At 45.0% G+C, this 18,584-nt stretch overlaps 1 protein-coding gene across 7 annotated transcripts in view; it reads right to left on the bottom strand.

Annotated features, from left to right (window-relative positions):
- The window catches only part of Dip2c (disco interacting protein 2 homolog C), a 380,677-nt gene that overhangs the window by 16,420 nt on the left and 345,673 nt on the right, over positions 1 to 18,584 (bottom strand). For 4 of the 7 annotated variants that reach the window (XM_058575053.1, XM_058575055.1, XM_058575056.1 and 1 more), the window contains 2 exons: positions 13,122 to 13,151; positions 11,565 to 11,626 (listed from right to left, as the gene is read on the bottom strand). In XM_058575053.1, coding sequence (XP_058431036.1) covers positions 11,565 to 11,626; positions 13,122 to 13,151 — 92 coding nt within the window. The remainder of the gene's footprint in view (positions 1 to 11,564; positions 11,627 to 13,121; positions 13,152 to 18,584) is intronic. The other 3 variants (XM_046432034.2, XM_046432035.2, XM_058575054.1) reach the window with 1 other exon arrangement.

Raw genomic sequence — 18,584 nt, 5'->3', positions numbered from 1 at the left:
CTGGCCTCTGTGCTCCGTCATCCTTCATCGAGTCAAGTGTAATCCTGGTCTGGGAAACGTGTTTCCCATCCTCATCTGTTAAGCAGACTTGAAGTTTAACCTTTCACTACAGAAGGAGTGCGCTGAGGGAGGTTGGCTGTCAATTATGAGCTCTCATGCTCTCTCCTAGAATTGGCAATGAGCTGACCCCAGGTCGCCACTGCTGTGTTCCACTGAAAGGGACACCTTTGAGGCCGGAGCCAGAGGCTGGTGGCACAGCCCTGGGTGTGATGGGACATGAGGGCTCCAAGAGGCCCTTTGGCACCCTTCACCCTTGTCATCATTGCCTTTGCCTGAGCAAAGCCACAGGGTCATGTCCCCTCCAGTCCTGCCCAGTCATGTGAAGAAACACTCTTCCTCCAGGATTTTCACCAAAGGGGCAAGGAGCCATGTTGGAGCCCATGCAGAGGGATGTACACAGCCACCCTCCCCTCGCCAACCCTCACATGACTAGTTGCATCCATCAAAACACTGGTTCTGGAGACATTGTAGTAACAATGAAGAAGCAAATCCACATGATGTGCCCAGCAGAGGAGAGTGGACACAGGACATGGTTGCTCCTGCCAGAGATGCAACCACTTCAGAATCACCAAAGGTGGGGCTGCTTATCACTACGTGGCACAAACGTGTGGGGAACACCTGATGCAGACAGTCAGGAGAGCCAGGGGAGCCACCCTTGTCCTGCCAGCACTACTATCCCTGTCCTCTGAACTAGAAGATTAACATCCTCTGCACCCTCTACCTCGGCAACCAGCGCGACTCGAGTGATCGCAGTCGCAGCTGACAATGTCTCCTATGGCATCACACAGGGGAGGGGGCAGGACGGACCCAGAACAGCCAGCAACGTGAAATGGAGCTGCTGTCCCCGGGGCAGCCCCGCTCACCCTGCTGGCATTTAAGGACGTGCTACTGGAAAACCAACCAAAACCTTTCATCAAAATTTTAAATCACATATTCCAAAAATAATGTGGAGCAGCTAAAATACTGATCGTTTGAACAAGTTTTTTTAAAAAATTCCCCTGAATGAAAAGGGAAATCCAACACTCATAAACCTCTTGGTTAATTAATACAGGTGCTATGACTGAACTTCATCCTCAGCTTCCTGGAAGCTGAAAAGTACAAGAGGAGTGGAATCAGGCAAGTTTTAGTGTCAAAGTTTGGATCATAACATTGTTTTCTTTGCAACGAGCAATACACATAAGAAAGGATCATTAAAATCACAAAGGAAAAAAAATCTGTAAATTTAGCACTAAGACATGGCATTCACACACCCCAAACCACTCACAAGACAACAAAATACACCCAAAGCACTGTTATTTCTACAGGAAAGTTCTCACAGGAGTCAGCCCTAGGAAAACCTACACATTCCAGCCTCGGACGACCCACAGTGGCCATCGCTAGACCAACAGGGAGCGGTTTCTAGCATGAAAGTCCAGGTGCCAACCACCTGAAAGTGAAGGAGACGAACAGTTCACCAGAGCAAAGCACCTACACAGACCGTGCCCACCTTCTACACCGTCCCCTCCCTAAATCCAGACTCCTCTGCCAGACTCCCCCCTCCAATTTTTTTTAAGACTCAATATGCTTTATTTTTCAGGGCAGTTTTATATTTAAGAAAAACTACTAAGTGGAGAGTAGAGTTCCCATGTTCCCCTACTATAAACCCCAATCTTACAACACACTATTTTTTGGGGGGTGGTGGTACTAGAGATTGAACCCAGGGACATTTAACTACCAATCCACAACCTAGTCCTTTTAAATATTTGATTTAGAGAAAGGGTCTCATTAAGTTGCTTAGGGTCTTGCTAAGTTGCTGAGGCTGGCTTTGAACTCTCAATCCTCCTGTCTCAGCCTACCGAGCCACGAGGATGACAGGTGTGCTCCACTGCACCTGGCACACCTGCCTTTAGATGTAGTTAATGAACCAACATTGAGATATTATTAACTTGCCATTTATTTCCACTCCCTTGGTCTTCCCTAATGGATCCCTGAGGCATTCTTCTCCTTGGGCTGTGCAGGCCTCTCAGAACTACCCTGTTCTGACCAGGACAGTCTAGAGGATGTGCGAGGAGCTTCACAGGATACCCTTCATTTGGGATCTGTCTGATATTTTTCTGATGATTAAATGTGTGTTACAAGGTATTTTGGAGAGTGCTCAGAGGTAAGTGCCCTTCACATCAAAGGTCTTCTCACTGATGGTGATGTTGACCTTGTTCCCTTGACTGAGGTCATCTTTGCAAGCTTCACCAGGCCCACTCCCCACTGGCCTCTTCAGAAGGCATCACAGTGTACAGGGTAACTTTTGAGATGAGAGACAAGGAACCTCATGAAAGGAATATCTTCTGTCCCTTAGGACCAAGCCCACGTCCTCAGGGAAGGTAACTGGGTCACCAAGATCATGTCCCAAGGGCCATAGGATTCACCCAAGTGGCGTAAATGCACAGAAGCCAATCAATTCACAGAGAAGTCTGCACAGAGCACCGCAGAGAGGAGCAGGGGCAAGCATGGAGAGCCTGGGAGGGTCTCCTGGATTTTGCTTCTAGGCCCCTCCTGGCACTGGTACACCCCAGGCTCCAGCTCCATCTCCTCCATCAATCACTGGTGGCTACGAGTCCTACCCTTCTTACTTCTCACCCAGGAGGTCTTAACTAACATGAGCCAATTTTTCCTTTTTAGTAGGAATAAAAATACTTAAAAAATAATTCTGGATTTTATACATGTATGAGCATTATTTCCAGAAAATTCTGCTTAAAATTCCAATTATAGAAAATAAGCAAAAATGAAAATAGGAAAAAGACCACTTGTAATATCTCCTCCCCAGATTCCTCTATCACTCCTGTTCCACTCCCTTTGCTTTATCCTTTGTACCAGTTCTTTCTCTCCCCATCGTTCTCTCCCTTCCTCCCCTCCCCTCCTCACACACACTTCTTTTCCATCTGAGGACAAGTCAAAATCATCATGACCCCTTTACTCTGAAGCATCCAGTGTGTTTCTCCTCCTAGGGAATCTTCTCTAACATCAGCACAGAGCAGGTGTCGGCTACAGGTACTAACACTGATCTGCTGTGTGACCCACAGTCTCGGTGCCAGTTCCAACAGCATTCCTTACAGTTCCCTCTGTAGTGTGGGGCTGAGCCTGCGTCAGGTTCTGCATTTAGCTATCTTTTCTTTTGTCCTTTTGGTACTGGGGATTGAAACCAGAGCACTTAACCACCGAGCCACATCTCCGGTCCTTTTTATTTTTTACTTTGAGATGGGGATTTAAGTTGCTTAGGGACTTCTAAGTTGCTGAGGCTGCTTTTGAATTTGCTATCCTCCTGCCTCAGCCTCCCAAGACACTGGGATTACAGGCGTGCGCCACCGTATTGTTTTTTAAACTTGCATTAATCAGGGGTATTTCCCAAGTTATTTTTGTCCTAGATTACACTGACATTCTACAGGAAAACTGTCCCCTCCTTTAAATAATATAATTCAAAATTATTTAACCCAAAGAGGATCAATGATCTAAATGCAACAATTAAAACTATAAACTACTAAGAGAAAACACTGGGGGTGGGGATCATGGCTCAGTGGTAGAGCACTTGCCTCACATGTGGGTTCAATTCTCAGCACTGCATATAAATAAATGAATAAAATAAAGGTCCATCAAGAGAAAACACTGGGGAGATACTTCCTGACACTGGATTTGCCCGTTATTTCTTGGATATGATACCGAAAGCATAGATGGCAAAAAGAGAAAAAGAGTAAACTGTGCTACATCAAAACAAAGGACACCATTGGATCAATCAGATGCAAAAGAGAGCCATGAAGCACATGGAAAAATTTGCACATCATTCATACGATAATGGGCTAATTCATAGCTAGAATATCAAGGAATTCCTACAACTCAATAACAATGACAACAACAAACAGTTAAAAAGTGGGCAAAGGACTTAAATAGACACTTCTCCAAAGAAAGTATATGAATGGTCAATAGCAAGAGAAGATGCTCAAAATCATAATCACTAGTAAAATGCAAGTAAAACCACGAGGCCCCACCGCACCCCCATGAAGATGGCCACTATCATTAAACCAGGAAATAAATGTGACATGCACAAGACACTTGCACACTGTGCACAGCAGATGGGAACACACAGGGCCAGAATTACTGTGGAAAGTAGGACGGGGACCCCTCAAGTGGTAAGGATGGGACATCCACACAACCCCTCCGTCTCCAAATGTAAAGATATTCTGCCACTGTCACAACACGGGTGGACCCTGAGAACATTACACGAAACACAAAGACTCTGCTCACCAGAGGCAGAGTGATCAAATACACAGGGACAGAAAGAAGGATGATTGGGGAGGACCAGGAATGGGGGGTTTAGTGTTTAATGGGACACTTTTGATTTGGGATGGGAAGAGTTCTGGACATGGACCAGGGTGATGGCTGCACAACGATGTGAATACACTTAACACCACTGAACTGTGCACTTGAAAACAGTCAAGATAGCACTTTTATCTGCGTTTTACCACAATTGAAACATTGAAAAACATTTTCAAAAATCATTTGAATATCCTTTTGGGGCAGAAACACAAATGGCCAACAAATATATGAAGAAAATGTTCCATACCATTAGCCTTTAGGGAAATACCAATCAAAACTGAGACTTCATCTCACTCCAGTTAGAATGGCCACCATCAAGAGCACGAATAATAATTAATGCTGGATAAGACGAGGAGAAAAAGGAGCACTTTCCCACTGTTGGTGGGACTGTAAATTAGTACAGCCACTATGGAAGTCAGCAAGGAGGTTCCTCAAGACGAGGCATAGAGCGCGATATGGCCCAGACCCACCACTGCTCAGTATTTATCCTAAAGAATAAAAGTCAGCATACCGTAGTGATATATGCACACCCATGTTGAAAACAGCAGAGTTTACAATAGACCAACTCTGGAACCAGCCGAGGTGTCCATCAGTAGGTGAATGAATAAAGAAAATGGGCATGTATACACACTAGAGTTTTATTCATTCATAGAGGAGAATAAAACATGTCATTGGTAGGAAAATGGATGGAACTTTAGATCATTATGTTAAGCCAAACTTAGGAATTCAAAGGTCATATGTTTTCTCTCCTATGTGGAAACTAGAGAGGAAAAAGGAAAAGAAAGGTTGGTGATCTTATGCAAATCGAAGGGAGATGGGTAGAGTAGAGGAAAGGGACTGGGGGAGGGTGGAGGGAACACTGAGGAATGATATTGGCCAAGCTATACTGTCGTACTGTGTGCGTGTACGAACATGTGACAACAGATCCCACCACTGTGGACTATAGTGCTCCACTAAAGAATATGGGAGAAAAAGGAAACAAAATATCTTCTGGGGTTCCTTATGGTTTGGGTTCTTAGTGAGAAAGTTACGGGGGACCGTCCCCTCATGGGGACCTCCCTGGAGCCTGATGAGGTCCACCTGTCCCTCTGAGTTTTGTTTCTAAGCTTGTTTATCCTTTTTTAGCAGAAAATATCAGCATGCAATTATGAAAGCACGTGCCCCTCACAGAGGCTGGCTTGCTTTCTCCTTTGGCTCACAGATCTGCAGCATGGCAGGCAGGAAGGGGCTGAAGTGAGGGACAAGCAACCTGAGGAAATGAATAAAGCAGGTGAGGGCTAAGGCAAAGCACCATTCATGATGTCTGTCACTCCGTCACCGCCTGCTGACATAGGAAGGGCACAGAAGAGACACAGCGCTGAGCAGTGTTCTTGCTCACCTCTAAGCAGAAAAGCAGCTTCTCCACAAAAAGGGCATAAAAGGAGCGTCTGCTTATTTAAACAAAAGAAGAGCCAGCGTGCTGTCCCTGAAGCCAAAGAACATCATCAAGCGATCCCAGGAGGTACTTGTCCCTGGGAGAGAGATGGCACTGCTGTCACCAAGAAGGGCCAGGGGGTTTGGACTCTCATGTTTCAATAACCTCAATCATGTCGTGTTTGCAGATAGACAAGGGGGAACACCAGGGTGTGGGAGGAGGGGCCCCCTCAACCTGGTGGAGGGTGGGGGAGGCGGAGGGGTAGGGACAAGCTGCAGCCTCAGGAGCTCCCACAAGGGGCAGGGACTGGACATCCTCAACTGCAATCCCCTCACTCAAAAGCCAAAGAGACACTTAAGAAAGACTTAAGGTCACAGAACAAGTCGCAAGAAGAAATTAGAATGAGATTTAAAGACTAAAAGTAGTCAAGATTTTAGGGTGTGTCTTTGGATGGGAATTTTTAAAAAGCAAAGATTAAAGAATTACAGCAAACACTGGCCTCTGCTGTCTCTTGGCCAAGGTTCTGGGGCAGGCCTAGGAGGCCGCCTCTGGACCCAGGCTGGGTGTTCCAGGAGGAGGGCATGGCCGCACTCTCACCTGATCTGGGTGCCGCACGGTGCCTGCAGCTGCCCTCTTTCTCAAGTACCCAGAAGACTTTGACGAGGAGACACAGAGCAGGGAAGGACTGTGATTTTAATCAGGCCCAGGGGAGGATGGAAGCAACTCCATGAAGACTGACTCGCCTCAGAGGAAATTCACATCCAACAACCACAGCAGACACAGCACACGATAGACGCTGTTCTTCCACTTTTCAGTTTTCTCTGTTGAAAGGTCACCTGACTTTCAAGAATGCTTCACAAGTACTGTTCAATCAATCACAAAACCATGCCACACTCACAATCCTGTGAGTATGTACTATTAAGTTGGGCCCAAACAACCAATTAGAAAGCTGCTTTCGTGCTGGATGACAGCCAAAGCCGAAATCAAGGAGGAAAACGTGTGTGGATAATAAAGATGAAAGGCAAATGTAGCAGGCCCTGCACATCAGCAGGTCTACATCAGTGGACACAGGCAATTGCAGACTGAAAATGGTTTTGAAAAATGTGTATGCACCGAATGTGTGTGGATTTTCTCTCATTATTCCTTAGACAATACAGCACAACAACAACTTACACAGTGTGTGCACTATGTTAGCTATTATAAGTAATCTAGAGATGATATACAGTATTTGGGGGATGTGCAAATATGACACCATGTTATAGAAGGGGACCCTGGAACCAAATCCCCTCAGAGACCAAGAGACAAGTACAAACGAGTGAGTCCACATGATTCGTATGAGCGTGTGAGTACGTGACCACGTAAGACAGCATGTATGAGGCTCACAATTTGTCAGGCACTGTCCCAAGCACTGGGGTATGTTAAATTTGAATCCTCTCAAGAGATCTAAGAGTAGGTACCACTATCACTATTTTACAGGCAGGGAAAGAAAAACACAAGGTGTCAATGTGCATGGCATCAACAGTTAGAAAGTGGTAGAACTGGGCCCAGAAGTCAGGGCTTTAGCCTGACCTAACCTCACTGCATCCATCATGTCAGATTCAGTACAGCCAGAGAGCAGGCGAGGCTCAGCCCTGGTCCATGAGGGACTGCGGCAGCAGGCTGAGGCCGGCACAAATGAACAGCAGCGAGACTCCCAGGCACACTGTTCATCCCAGGACAGTGAGATGCAGACAGAGGCTGGAGACGGAAGTATTCAGCAGTGAAGTGTGAGCTCCATGTAAGGACCCATTCCCATCTGCTAGGGCCAGAGGCCACAATGAACTAAGTGGCGGACCAGCTGCTGACCCTGGCACGCTCCCAGGGAATCCTTGTGTGCACTCACATGCCCTCCACCGTGCAGACCTGTGCAATTTTATACACCCGCACACACGACAACCACGCACTCAATCACACTCATGCATGGGTTCACTCACATTTGAAACCCTCAATGTGAAAACCCTCATGCATTTGCAAAACATTAACTTACATGTCAACACATATACACATGGCCCTGAAACACACAAACATACTTGCAATACATCACCTGCTCACATTTGTGACACACAACACCCTTGCAAACTCACATGCACATTTGCCCACATACTGCACTTACAACACACTTATGCACATACACAACACGAGGTGCGCACACTTGTGCACATACTAGCACACACATTCACAACACACTCCAACTCACGGGCAACACATTCACACACATGCACTTGCACACGTATCACATACGTGTGTACACAACACACACATATGCATATATGCCACCCCCACACACCAGTACTGACCCAGCAGAGGGCCCCTGATTTGCCCTTCTGCCTCAATCTGTCCTTGGTCCTCCCATCCTGCTGCTGATGAAGTCAGGTCCATGGGTCTGCATTTATTCTCTGCCTGCTTCTCTTAGGATCAGGATCTTAATCCACAGGTAACCACTGGCTGGGAATTAACTTAGTATCTATTTTTAGACACTAAGTTAATTATGACTTTGGGTTTCAAGTACTGAGGAAGCTAAGAAAGTTTTCATTGTAGGCCTTTATACTAACATTGCTTTCCTAAGATTTGACAAACTGTTAAAAACCATTTCTTTAAATGTGTGAAAAAATATTTTTTTTCCTTTCTAAAGCCTGGAAAATTTAAGTGCTTAAGAGCTAATGAGTGACTGACTGTGAGTTCACTTTATATATATATATATATATATATATATATATATATATATATGTGTGTGTGTGTGTGTGTATATATATATGTGTGCATATATATGTATATATGTGTGTGTGTATATATATATGTGTGTGTGTGTATATATATATTTTAAAAACTAACAAAACTAGCATTCACTTTCAGATAGCCTCAAAACATTTCATTACTTTCCCCCTTGTACATGTGGGGAATATGTTTATTCAAGATACAGGGATTGTCTCCATGGCAACCTGTAACAAATGCAGATTGCCCAGTGCCCACCTTAGGGGCTCCAAGAATAAAATGGGTTTTAAAAACAAAGGTATAAAATCAAGTAAAAATGGCTAACACACATATATGATCACTTGCTTCCACGAGGCAGACCTCCCTGTGATTCTCCCCAGCCTTCAGGGAGCCGCCCCCACACAGGCTGACAAGTTAACCTGCCTCAGGTCAGTTATGTGGTAACTGGGCATGTGCCTGGGACTCCCACGTGAATGCACCATTAAAGCAACAGGAAAAGTAATTAATCCTTGTGACAGAACCTAATACAGCTGAAGTGAGAAAGCCACCACCCCGTTTCTACAGGAATAGTCACAGGAAAGAAACAGGTTCCCCGCAGCCCTCCTGGTTCACCATCTTCCAGCTGCTGGTCTTGCTACAGGCAAGTGTGCTGCCCTGAGGGTAGCACCTGGAGCACATGCGATGGAGAGGTGAGGCCTCTGTGGGGAAAAATGCCACCTGGCCACCCAACCACCACACTCCCACAGCTTCCCAAGCTCCCCTGATAGAGAGCATGGAGGCTCCAAGTCTAGGAAACCCCACTGTGATCATACCAAAGAACAGAGGTGGGCCCTGGCTGAAGGCTGCTGAGGACAGTCTGGGCAGACACAAGGGTCTGTGTGCACCACCTTGTGAGAAGCAGCCTACAGGGCCACTCTGGGGGAATGAACAGCCTTGTCCACTATCACAGGTAGTGTGCTGCCCACCAGGGTGTGATATGCCCACCTGCTGAGCTCTGAGCTTCAGTCTCAGAGCACTCTGTTTCAATATGCCTACAGATTACTTTACAAATTAGGGCAAAACTATCACTTGGAAGGATCATTGACTTGGCCAGGGTTAAAGAATCAAGCCCGTCCGAGGACGAGACTGCCTGCTCTTTCTAGCACAGCAAATTGATCTGAGGAGCAGCGTTTCTTCTTTATCATCATAACTGCACTGGCTCTCACTTCCTTTTCCCGAGTCACACCCTTTCTCAATGGATTGGCTGCGCTGAAGAGAGTCAAAAAGTAGCTTCAAAAAAACCACTGGTCAAAGAAGCTCCTGGGATGCTCTGTCCTTTTACAAGAGGGAAAATCCTTGCCTCCAACCTTCTCTGATTTCCAAGGTACTCTTAACACAAAGTTCAGCAGTTTTTATCCATAGTGCATTATAATTTGTTCTCTATGAATTTTGAGGGCCAGGCCAGACAGAACCATATGACATGACTGAAGCGAGTCTCTGATGGAACAGTCTTCACTTTTTGAGGAAGTTATACAAATATAAAATTACTTTCAAATACTTTTTATAGGAGGTAACATAGGTTTGTTGTAAAGCCCAGAAGTCATCACTTGGAAAACTATACTCCTGGAATAACGTTTCCATCTTTCTACGTTTCTGGATTTTGAAAATGTTCCAGACTGAGCATTGCTGCGATGCAGCCAAGAGTCCGGGGGCAGCCACTTCCTCTGGGCCTCGGTCTCCAGTGCCTCCTGAGGGGCTGCAAGCACAGGGCTCCTCGCCTGCTGATTCCCTAACTGCACAGCACATAGGTTTTTTTGAACAGGCGGGTCACACAGAACCACCAGGGCCAGGTGGGCAACTCTAAGTGTGACACAGATAAACATATGGTGCTTCTCACTTGGGGCACGACTGACAATGTCACTTGTCCTGTGCACTGCAGGAGGTTTGGCAGCACCCCTGGCCTCCACCCACTAGATGGCAGTGGTACTGTTCCCGGAATCACCCAATCAAAGATGACATCAGGTGTGTCCAGACATCCGCTGGGGGCATGAGAGCCCTGCTGAGAACTGCTGATGAGCACAGGCAGCGTTCCCTGCCCAGGGGCCATCGGGGGTCTGCAGGGCCCACCTGGCCCAAAGAGTTCTGAGGCCTCTGGGCCTGCCCTGCCCACCCCAACACATTCGCAAACATGGGAACTGGCAGTTCCCAACACCAAAGAGCACCTCATACGGCCCACTGGGCCAGGCCAGGCCTGGTCCCCACCTCCTGACCAGATGTCTCCATTTACTGTGGCAAGTGACACAGTAGGTTGTTGGATGGGTGTTGGTAGGTGAGCAAATGAGAAATGCAGGGCGAGCAGCTCAGTGTCTGGCACATGGCAACGCAGTCACTGAGAGCTATGAAAGACAATGGGTGTGTGTCAAGGTCTGCCCATCACGTAACGCCTGGGCACCTGCAGAGTCATCAAACCAAATTATCCACTTCAGTGGGGAACGTCCACGTTAAAAACAGTAAAATCCTTTCTTCCTTCTTGTGCGTTTTAACAGGTCCCCTCTCTTGGGGCATCGCTAATGGCATTCTCTTCTTGCTTCACCCCCTGCCCCCAGGCTTCCTTATGTACCCAATATCATCTTTCAGGCTTGCTTAGGAGGTCACCCAACAAGCTGCACAGAAAAGGCAACTTGACTTCCACTGGAACTTTCCATGGACACTCCTTTACAAGTGCGCAGAATGTTGATGTGTTTGAGGTGCAAAATGTAGCCTGAAATGGCCAAGGACAGAAAGCACCACCTGCCTCCTGGTGAGCTGGCAGCGGCAGTGACTCTGGCTGCTCTGCTGCTCGGGTACCCCCAGTTCCTACCTGCAGTGCTTGAGCCAACTTGCCCAAGTCTCCCTCTTTATCCATAAAATAATCACACTGTGAACGAGGTGAACGATGCTGCCGCTCCTCCTAGGTGGGCACCTGTGAGCCAGGCAGCCAACTAGAACAAAAGAAAAACCCACCCGGGTACCATACCTGTCATGTCTCAGGGCTCTCATGTCAACATAGACAGTGGTTGGGTCAGGTCCCGAGGTCCCCTGCAAGCAATGACAAAGTGTGGTTAACTCAAGGTTGTGTGGAAGAAAATTGGGTTCATGGCTCTCCTAGCTGGTAAGCATTTCTTGGGTAAAACCTTAAACTGAGGACAAAAACTAATGGTGCTAAACACACCTCTCCAAAATACCTATTAACTTTTAGTTTGATAACCTCAATTATTAAAGCAACATCTTATTTGGATAAAACTGGACTTTCACACAGCTTGACTATCATTCATATATATATATATATATATATATATATATATATATATATATGAAAGACATGGACTGCATATTTTGCCCACTGAAAGAAGTCTGAAAATGCTAAGAAAATGGCTTGCCAGCAAGAACAGCCCGTCAAGGATATGAAGCTTCGTCTTCTGGGAAGATTTAATACACGCATCCAGAAAGGGGTATTTTTAGAGTTTGAGATACTGCAGCAGATGTGTGACGTTAACTGACAGATTGAGGAGAAGGACATGAGAGATAATTATTTTGTTCCTGTTAGTTCCACCTGTGCCTTAGTTCTCCAGCCTTGGGAGGCTATTTTTGTCTGTGTCATAAATCAGGAAGGTGGCATGTTCATCCCTGTCAGCTGGGCAGGATCTTATGGTAAGAGCCGACTGTGTATAACAAGGCAGCCCAGGACTCTTCTTGCACCAGAAATCCCTTCAAAAGATATGCTGGGTCGACTTCAGGCCAGTGATCTGTGCTACTGGGTGGCAGTATTAAGGCTACAAGTGGAACCAACTCTTGACAAACATTTCCTGGGGGAGGCTAAGCAATACCTCAGTTGACCAAAAACAGAAAAAAAAAAAAAAAAAGAAAAATAACCCACAGCCAATTTGCCCAAAAAAGGGGACCCTTCAGAATTTATTTGAAGAATCAACACTAAAATTCTTCAGGTGAGAACCTTGATTTTGTACCAAAGACATGTTTAAATATAAGAATAAAAACCAGACGACATCGTTAAAATGTGCTATGCTACTTGATAATGCTGGTCACTGGGATCTCACCACCAAGGTAGGAAAAAGAACAGCATATGCACATTAGTCCAGAGATGCCCCCACAGGGACAGTGCAATGCAGAGGAGGGCATTCTTGCTGACCTAAGACTGCTCAGTGACTCTGGGTTACAGACTAGCATCGAGTGAAGGACTGACCTGATACTCTTGGTGCCAAACACGTGACCACAGACGGCCAATCAAACAAACAGCAAATCAGAAAATGGGTCACTAAGAAAACGATGGAAAATGGAGATGAACCCAAACTGGCAAAGAAACCACTGATTATGCACAATGGAAGTACAGCATGTGCCACACCAAGGAAGTGTTTGAAGAGACCTGAGCAGCGACATCACCCTGGAGGGCATGGGGTCTAGAGACCCTCAGTCAATCTCACTCAACTTCCAGTCTGTCCCACGGCTGGAAGCGGGCAAGGCAGGAGGTGCGTGGGTGGGTGGTAGGCGCTGCGTGGTGAACAGAAAAGTCCCCTACCTGCTCGGCCAGGGTCCACAGCCTGTGGGGCTACAGCAGCAGGAGGGGGAAACAGGAAGAGAGGAGAGGACACCAGACCAACAGAAACCAAAAACAATCGACACAGACACACAAACAAAACAACCCAACAATAAAAATGGGATGAAGAAGAGGGAGGGTTGGGAGGGGAGATGCAGAAAGCAGAGAACAAAGTAAAAAGAAGATCAAAAACAATGTCAAATATGGAAATCACTGAAATTAATCACTGTATCATTAAAGGCTAAAAAAAAAAAAAAATTAAAGATGTCAACATATCCACAGAGCAGCAGAGTACTAGATGATTACTTGAATACGTGGGCCAGAGTCATTTTTGGTAAATGAGGAAGATGCGCCATTACGGGGCAGTTTGCTTTTCTGGTGCTTTCTGAGGTTTCTCTGAGGGACGTGGAGTATGCATTTTAAAGCTGTTGACTTTCTTCATGGCAACATTATTAAGCTTCTGATAATGATGATTAAATACATAAATTTTTACATCTAAAATTGTGGTATCCATCCCTATTCATTTATAAAATTTAGTAAAAGAAAAGCAGTGGCGCATCCTGTAATCCCAGGGGCTCAGAAGGCTGGGGCAGGAGGATCGACAGTTCAAAGCCAGTCTCAGTGAAAGTGAGGCGCTAAGCAACTCAGTGAGACCCTGTCTGTAAGTAAAATGCAAAATAGGACAGTGGATATGGCTCAGTGGCTGAGTGTCCCCGAGTTCAATCCCCGGTTCCAAAAAAAAAAAAAAAAGCAGCAATAACACATTTGAACTGTGAAGGGCTAAGATGCTGGGCTCTCACACAGTCCAGCTCAGAAGACCCGAGGAATCACCCCGAGTGTCGGGCACCACACAGCACTGCTCCCTGAAGATACACTCACTCCTCTTTTCCTCTCCCCTCCATGGTTTGGGCACCTGCCTGCTGCCACATCCTCTCCACGCCATGATGAGAAGACTCCAGACAGCAGCTCAAGCTTGCTGCTGGGATGCAACGTAACCTTCCCTGAGCCACTAGGGTATCTTCTAACATTCCCAGGAAAGCAGAGAAAGCAGGTTTTCACAGTCACCTGCAGGAACACCCATGGTCCTTGGGTGTAATCTCCCCACTGCCCACACACCCTACAACTACCAGACAGACACCAGACCCCAGCAATCCTGTTTTGGGTTATGGTTTGTTAATAAAACCAGACTAAAAATTTACCACCTCTCAGAGCAGAGCAGAGTCTGTAAAAACAAGCAATGGTTAAAAAAACATTCTTATTCCATTTTTCTGCCACTAGCTCCTTTGTGATACTTATAGCTCCTGCTCTCAGCATCTTTAAAAAATAGGCAGGACGTGAAGAAAATAATTGGGTTAACTATGCACACAATCTGAAGGTGCAGTGGACTTTCACTGGGTATATTCAAGCCAAATGCAATGATCTAAATTTCCTTCATGACTCCTTGAAACCTAGATATTAATTGGGGGAAAAAACAGTGTTTCACTCTAAATTATTCTAATTCACAAATTTTGATAAAATAGCTTAAGAAAGCACCTCAGAAAAAAGCCTGTGTTACTGGTCCCTCATTTTGCTTCTTGTATACGTGCAGAAAGCAATGACTACAGCCTTCGAGGTCTGAGTTAACAAAGTTAGGTTAAAGTACGGATGTTTCTCAATTTCAAAAACCCAATGATTCAAAGTTCAATTCCTATACTTTCTAATTCCTAGACATATTAAGGAGTGCAAACTCAATGAGATCTTCACATTGCTACAGAACTCAGGCCAGCATTTCCTTAAGTGAGGAGATTCTTACTAATAAATATAATTGTCCCTGAGTATTTAAAAATCATCAAATAGTTGCAAAAAGAAAACAAAGCTATCCATTCCAACTAAAGTTTATTCCAAAGCAAAGAAAGCATTTTTGAAATCACAAATTATGTTAATTAGAAAAGAGGACAAACCTTAAAATTCAACTGTATGATAAAAATGTTATACATACTAAAGTTATTTTCTCACTAATATAAAAGTGCATATCCATTAAGTATTGTTTATGGAATAAACAAACCTTACCTTTCTTGCAGTTCTAGGGATCAAATCTAGGACCTTGCATGTACTAGGCAAGCATTCTACCACAGGGCTACCTACCCAAGCCCTTAAATGAACTATATGTAAATATCAGCTGAACGTATATAGACTCATATCCCAAATATCAGCAAAGAAAACCCTCGACAGTGCTAATTGGAACACATCAGCTGATTGGTGATTTTATTATTCAGTAATTCAGTCATTAGTACAATTAAATACAAACACCAGGAACGAAACAAGTGGAAATGCACAGGGCAAACAGTCCAGAGGCTGGTACGGTGCTCGCCTGCCACATGATGTCTGAGGAGATGAGAAAAAGCCTCCAACATGTCCCCCAGGACCAGCAGCACTCTCCAGCTTGAGACAGAAAATGCTACAAAATCTGGCCACTGCTCTGTACTCCAATTTCCGAGAGCACTTCTCTATCCTCACAAAAAGATGACAGGCTTGGAGGAGCTTCCGAGGTGCGCTGAGGGACCATTCCTAGGCACAGTCATGGCAAGTCCCTGCCAAGCCCCTGAGGAGGACCAGGACAGGAAGCCTCGGCACAGTCCTGTCACCCCTCCCTTGCCGCACAACTCCAGCACTACTTGCCTTTCCTGCGACAGGGAAGGTGCATGGCACAAGGTCCTGACCACCTTCCTGTCTGGCAGAGGGGCACCCCAGGGGTGCTCATAAAGTAAGCAAGAGCGCAATCACACACCAGCTTGCTGATTCTCTTGGTTTGACATCGGGGCGTCCATGTGGCTGTGTTCTGGCGAGGGCCTTCTGGGACCTGCACACGTCTTCCCCATGCATGTGCACAGAAACAGGGGCTTGCTTCCTCCCGTTCCTCCTATAAGGACGCTAGCCCTACAGGATGAGAGCCTCACTTACTGCTACTGCCCAATAAGCCATCTTCAAACATGGTCACATCAGGGGCGAGGGGCTTCAACACACAACATACTAACTTGGGGGGTGTGAGAAGGTTCAGTCCAAACCAGGGCAGTTGGGAACAGTGTTCTTGAAATGTCAGATCAACTTGGTTAGCGCTGTCCAAATCTTTTATATGTTTATCACATTTTCCTGCTGTATTTTATCAATTGCAGAGCAAGGGATGTTAAAATCTCCGATGATCCAATTTGTCACCTTCCTCTTTGGTCACTTTGGCTTTGTGTATGCTGGGGTTCAGTTTTGAGCTGCACATGCTTTAGGGTTTTGCCTTATTGATAAATCAGCTCCCTGACCCACATCAAGTGCACACTTTCTTAGGCGAGGCTTTGGGTCTGGCACGTCTATTCAGGGAGACAGTGACGTCTTCTAATGCCAGCCTTGCCTTCACTGACAACCTAGCAACTTAGATGTGATGGTCAAGCACATTCCTTATAACACCATGTCGACAAGTCATTTTTATTCAGTCTGAAAATCTCTGCCTTTTACCTAGAGTTTAGTTTATTTACTCAATTTCCTCCCATTTTATAGGGGTGTGACTGTTTTCAAGTGTACAGTCCAGGGGCACTCAATACATTCAAAATGTCGTGCAGCTGCCATGGCCAGTCTTTTCAGGCTGCCTTAAAATTACAACTTACAAATGACAAACACCGACTGCTCATGGTTGGAGGCTGAGAAGCCCAGGGTCAAGGTGCCCACACTTCTGAGGCGATAACTCACTTTGTTTCCAAATGCACCTTCTAGCTGTGTCCTCAGGCAGCGAAAGGTTTGACAAGCTCCCTCAGGACTCTCATATAAGGGCAATAATCCCATCCACGTGGACTCCACCCTCATGATCTAACCAGGGACTAAATTTCAACATGAATTTGTGGGGGGCGGGGGGTGGGCACACAAAACTTCCAGACCACAGCAATCACTATCATCTAGTTTATTTACTTTTAACATAGTTGATACAAAGGGCTGTTTTTATTGTTCCTTTCCTTCTTTCTGCTTTTATTCATGACCAGACATTTTTGGAATAGCATTCTCTTTTCTAAAGACCTTTGTGCTAATTTTTTAGTCACTGGTGTAGAAATTTGTACCACTTCCTGTATCCACCTTCACAGTGCACTCCACCAACAGTACGACTCTTAAAACAGTTGTCCATTACCTCCCGTCTTGCCCCTTAAAGCCTTATTACTCCTACATAGATCAATGGCTCAATTTTTACTTTCTGCTTTGAATGGTTAATCATTTTCAAAGGGATATTAAGAAAATTTGTATATTTACATATGGATAGATCTTTAAAACATGCCAGTCTTTTTAATGATTTATTATAGTTGTATGTAATGCTGGAATTTGTTGTTATATATTTGTATGTGCACACAATGTAATGGTATAAAAGTTTCTTTTGTCTTGATCTTCTCTGGTATTTTTAATTTCCCCTTACACATTTGGGCTTTGTTTCACTGTCTTTTTAGTCCTAAGGAATTTCTTAGCATTTCTTGTGATGCATATTTACTGATAAATTCCCTCAGATTTGCTGCCAACAAATATGTATTTTTAGCTTCTATTCTGAAGGACATTTTACTGCATAATCATTCTTTAGCACCTTGAATATATCATTCCGCTGGCATCCACCACTTCTGGTGAAAGCATGGTGTCATTTTTTGTCACTTCCTTCTGGGGACAGTGTCTATTTTTGCAGGTGCTTTAGGCTGTTCCTCTCTCTGCGTCTTCACAGTGATATGGTTAAGTTGGGGCTTCCTTTTTATTTTTTTCTGCTTGGAGTTCTTCAATCTGTGGACTGTCCTCTCACCAGTCTCAGCCATTGTCTTCAAATCATGCTTCTAACCCATTTTCTCTCATCTCCTCTTTTAGGACTCCTATTGCACCTATGTTAGACCACTTGATGTTTTCTCACAGATCTCAGCCATTCTGCTCCATTTCATCTACTTCTTTTAGTGTTTCAGTTAAGAAAATTCCTACTGATGGGACTCCAAGGTCACTAAATGACTCTTTCCTCTGCTGTATCCACATGAGACAGAGAATTTATTTCAAATGTTACAGTGGTATTCTAGGATTTCCATTCAGTTCTTTAAAAAAAAAAATTTCCATCTTTGTGCAGTATCTCCCATTGCTTCTTGTATGTTATATGCCTTTTCAACTAGCTTTTTTTTAAAAAATATAGTTTGATCAACTTCATTTACAATGCTGAGACATCCATTTCTTTTAACAGTGACATTTATAGGGTTACTTTTTATATTCATCGTTTTTGTATTATGGTTATCCATGACAGTAGAATGTATTTTGGCAGAATATACACAAAGTATAACTGATTCTGTTGGGTTCCCACTCTTGTGGTTGTACATGATGTGTAGTTACCTGGTCGTGCATACAGATACAAGGCCAGGAAAGTTATGACCCATTAATTCTACTATCTTTCCTGTTCTCCTTCCCACTCCCTTCCCT

Source organism: Marmota monax, unplaced genomic scaffold (genome assembly GCF_021218885.2).
Source record: "Marmota monax isolate L192 unplaced genomic scaffold, Marmota_monax_Labrador192_F-V1.1 WCK01_AAM20220418_F8-fsc00071, whole genome shotgun sequence".
Taxonomy (NCBI): domain Eukaryota; kingdom Metazoa; phylum Chordata; class Mammalia; order Rodentia; family Sciuridae; genus Marmota; species Marmota monax.
Note: the sequence above shows the minus strand (reverse complement) of the source record. Positions and strands in the feature narration are given on the sequence as shown.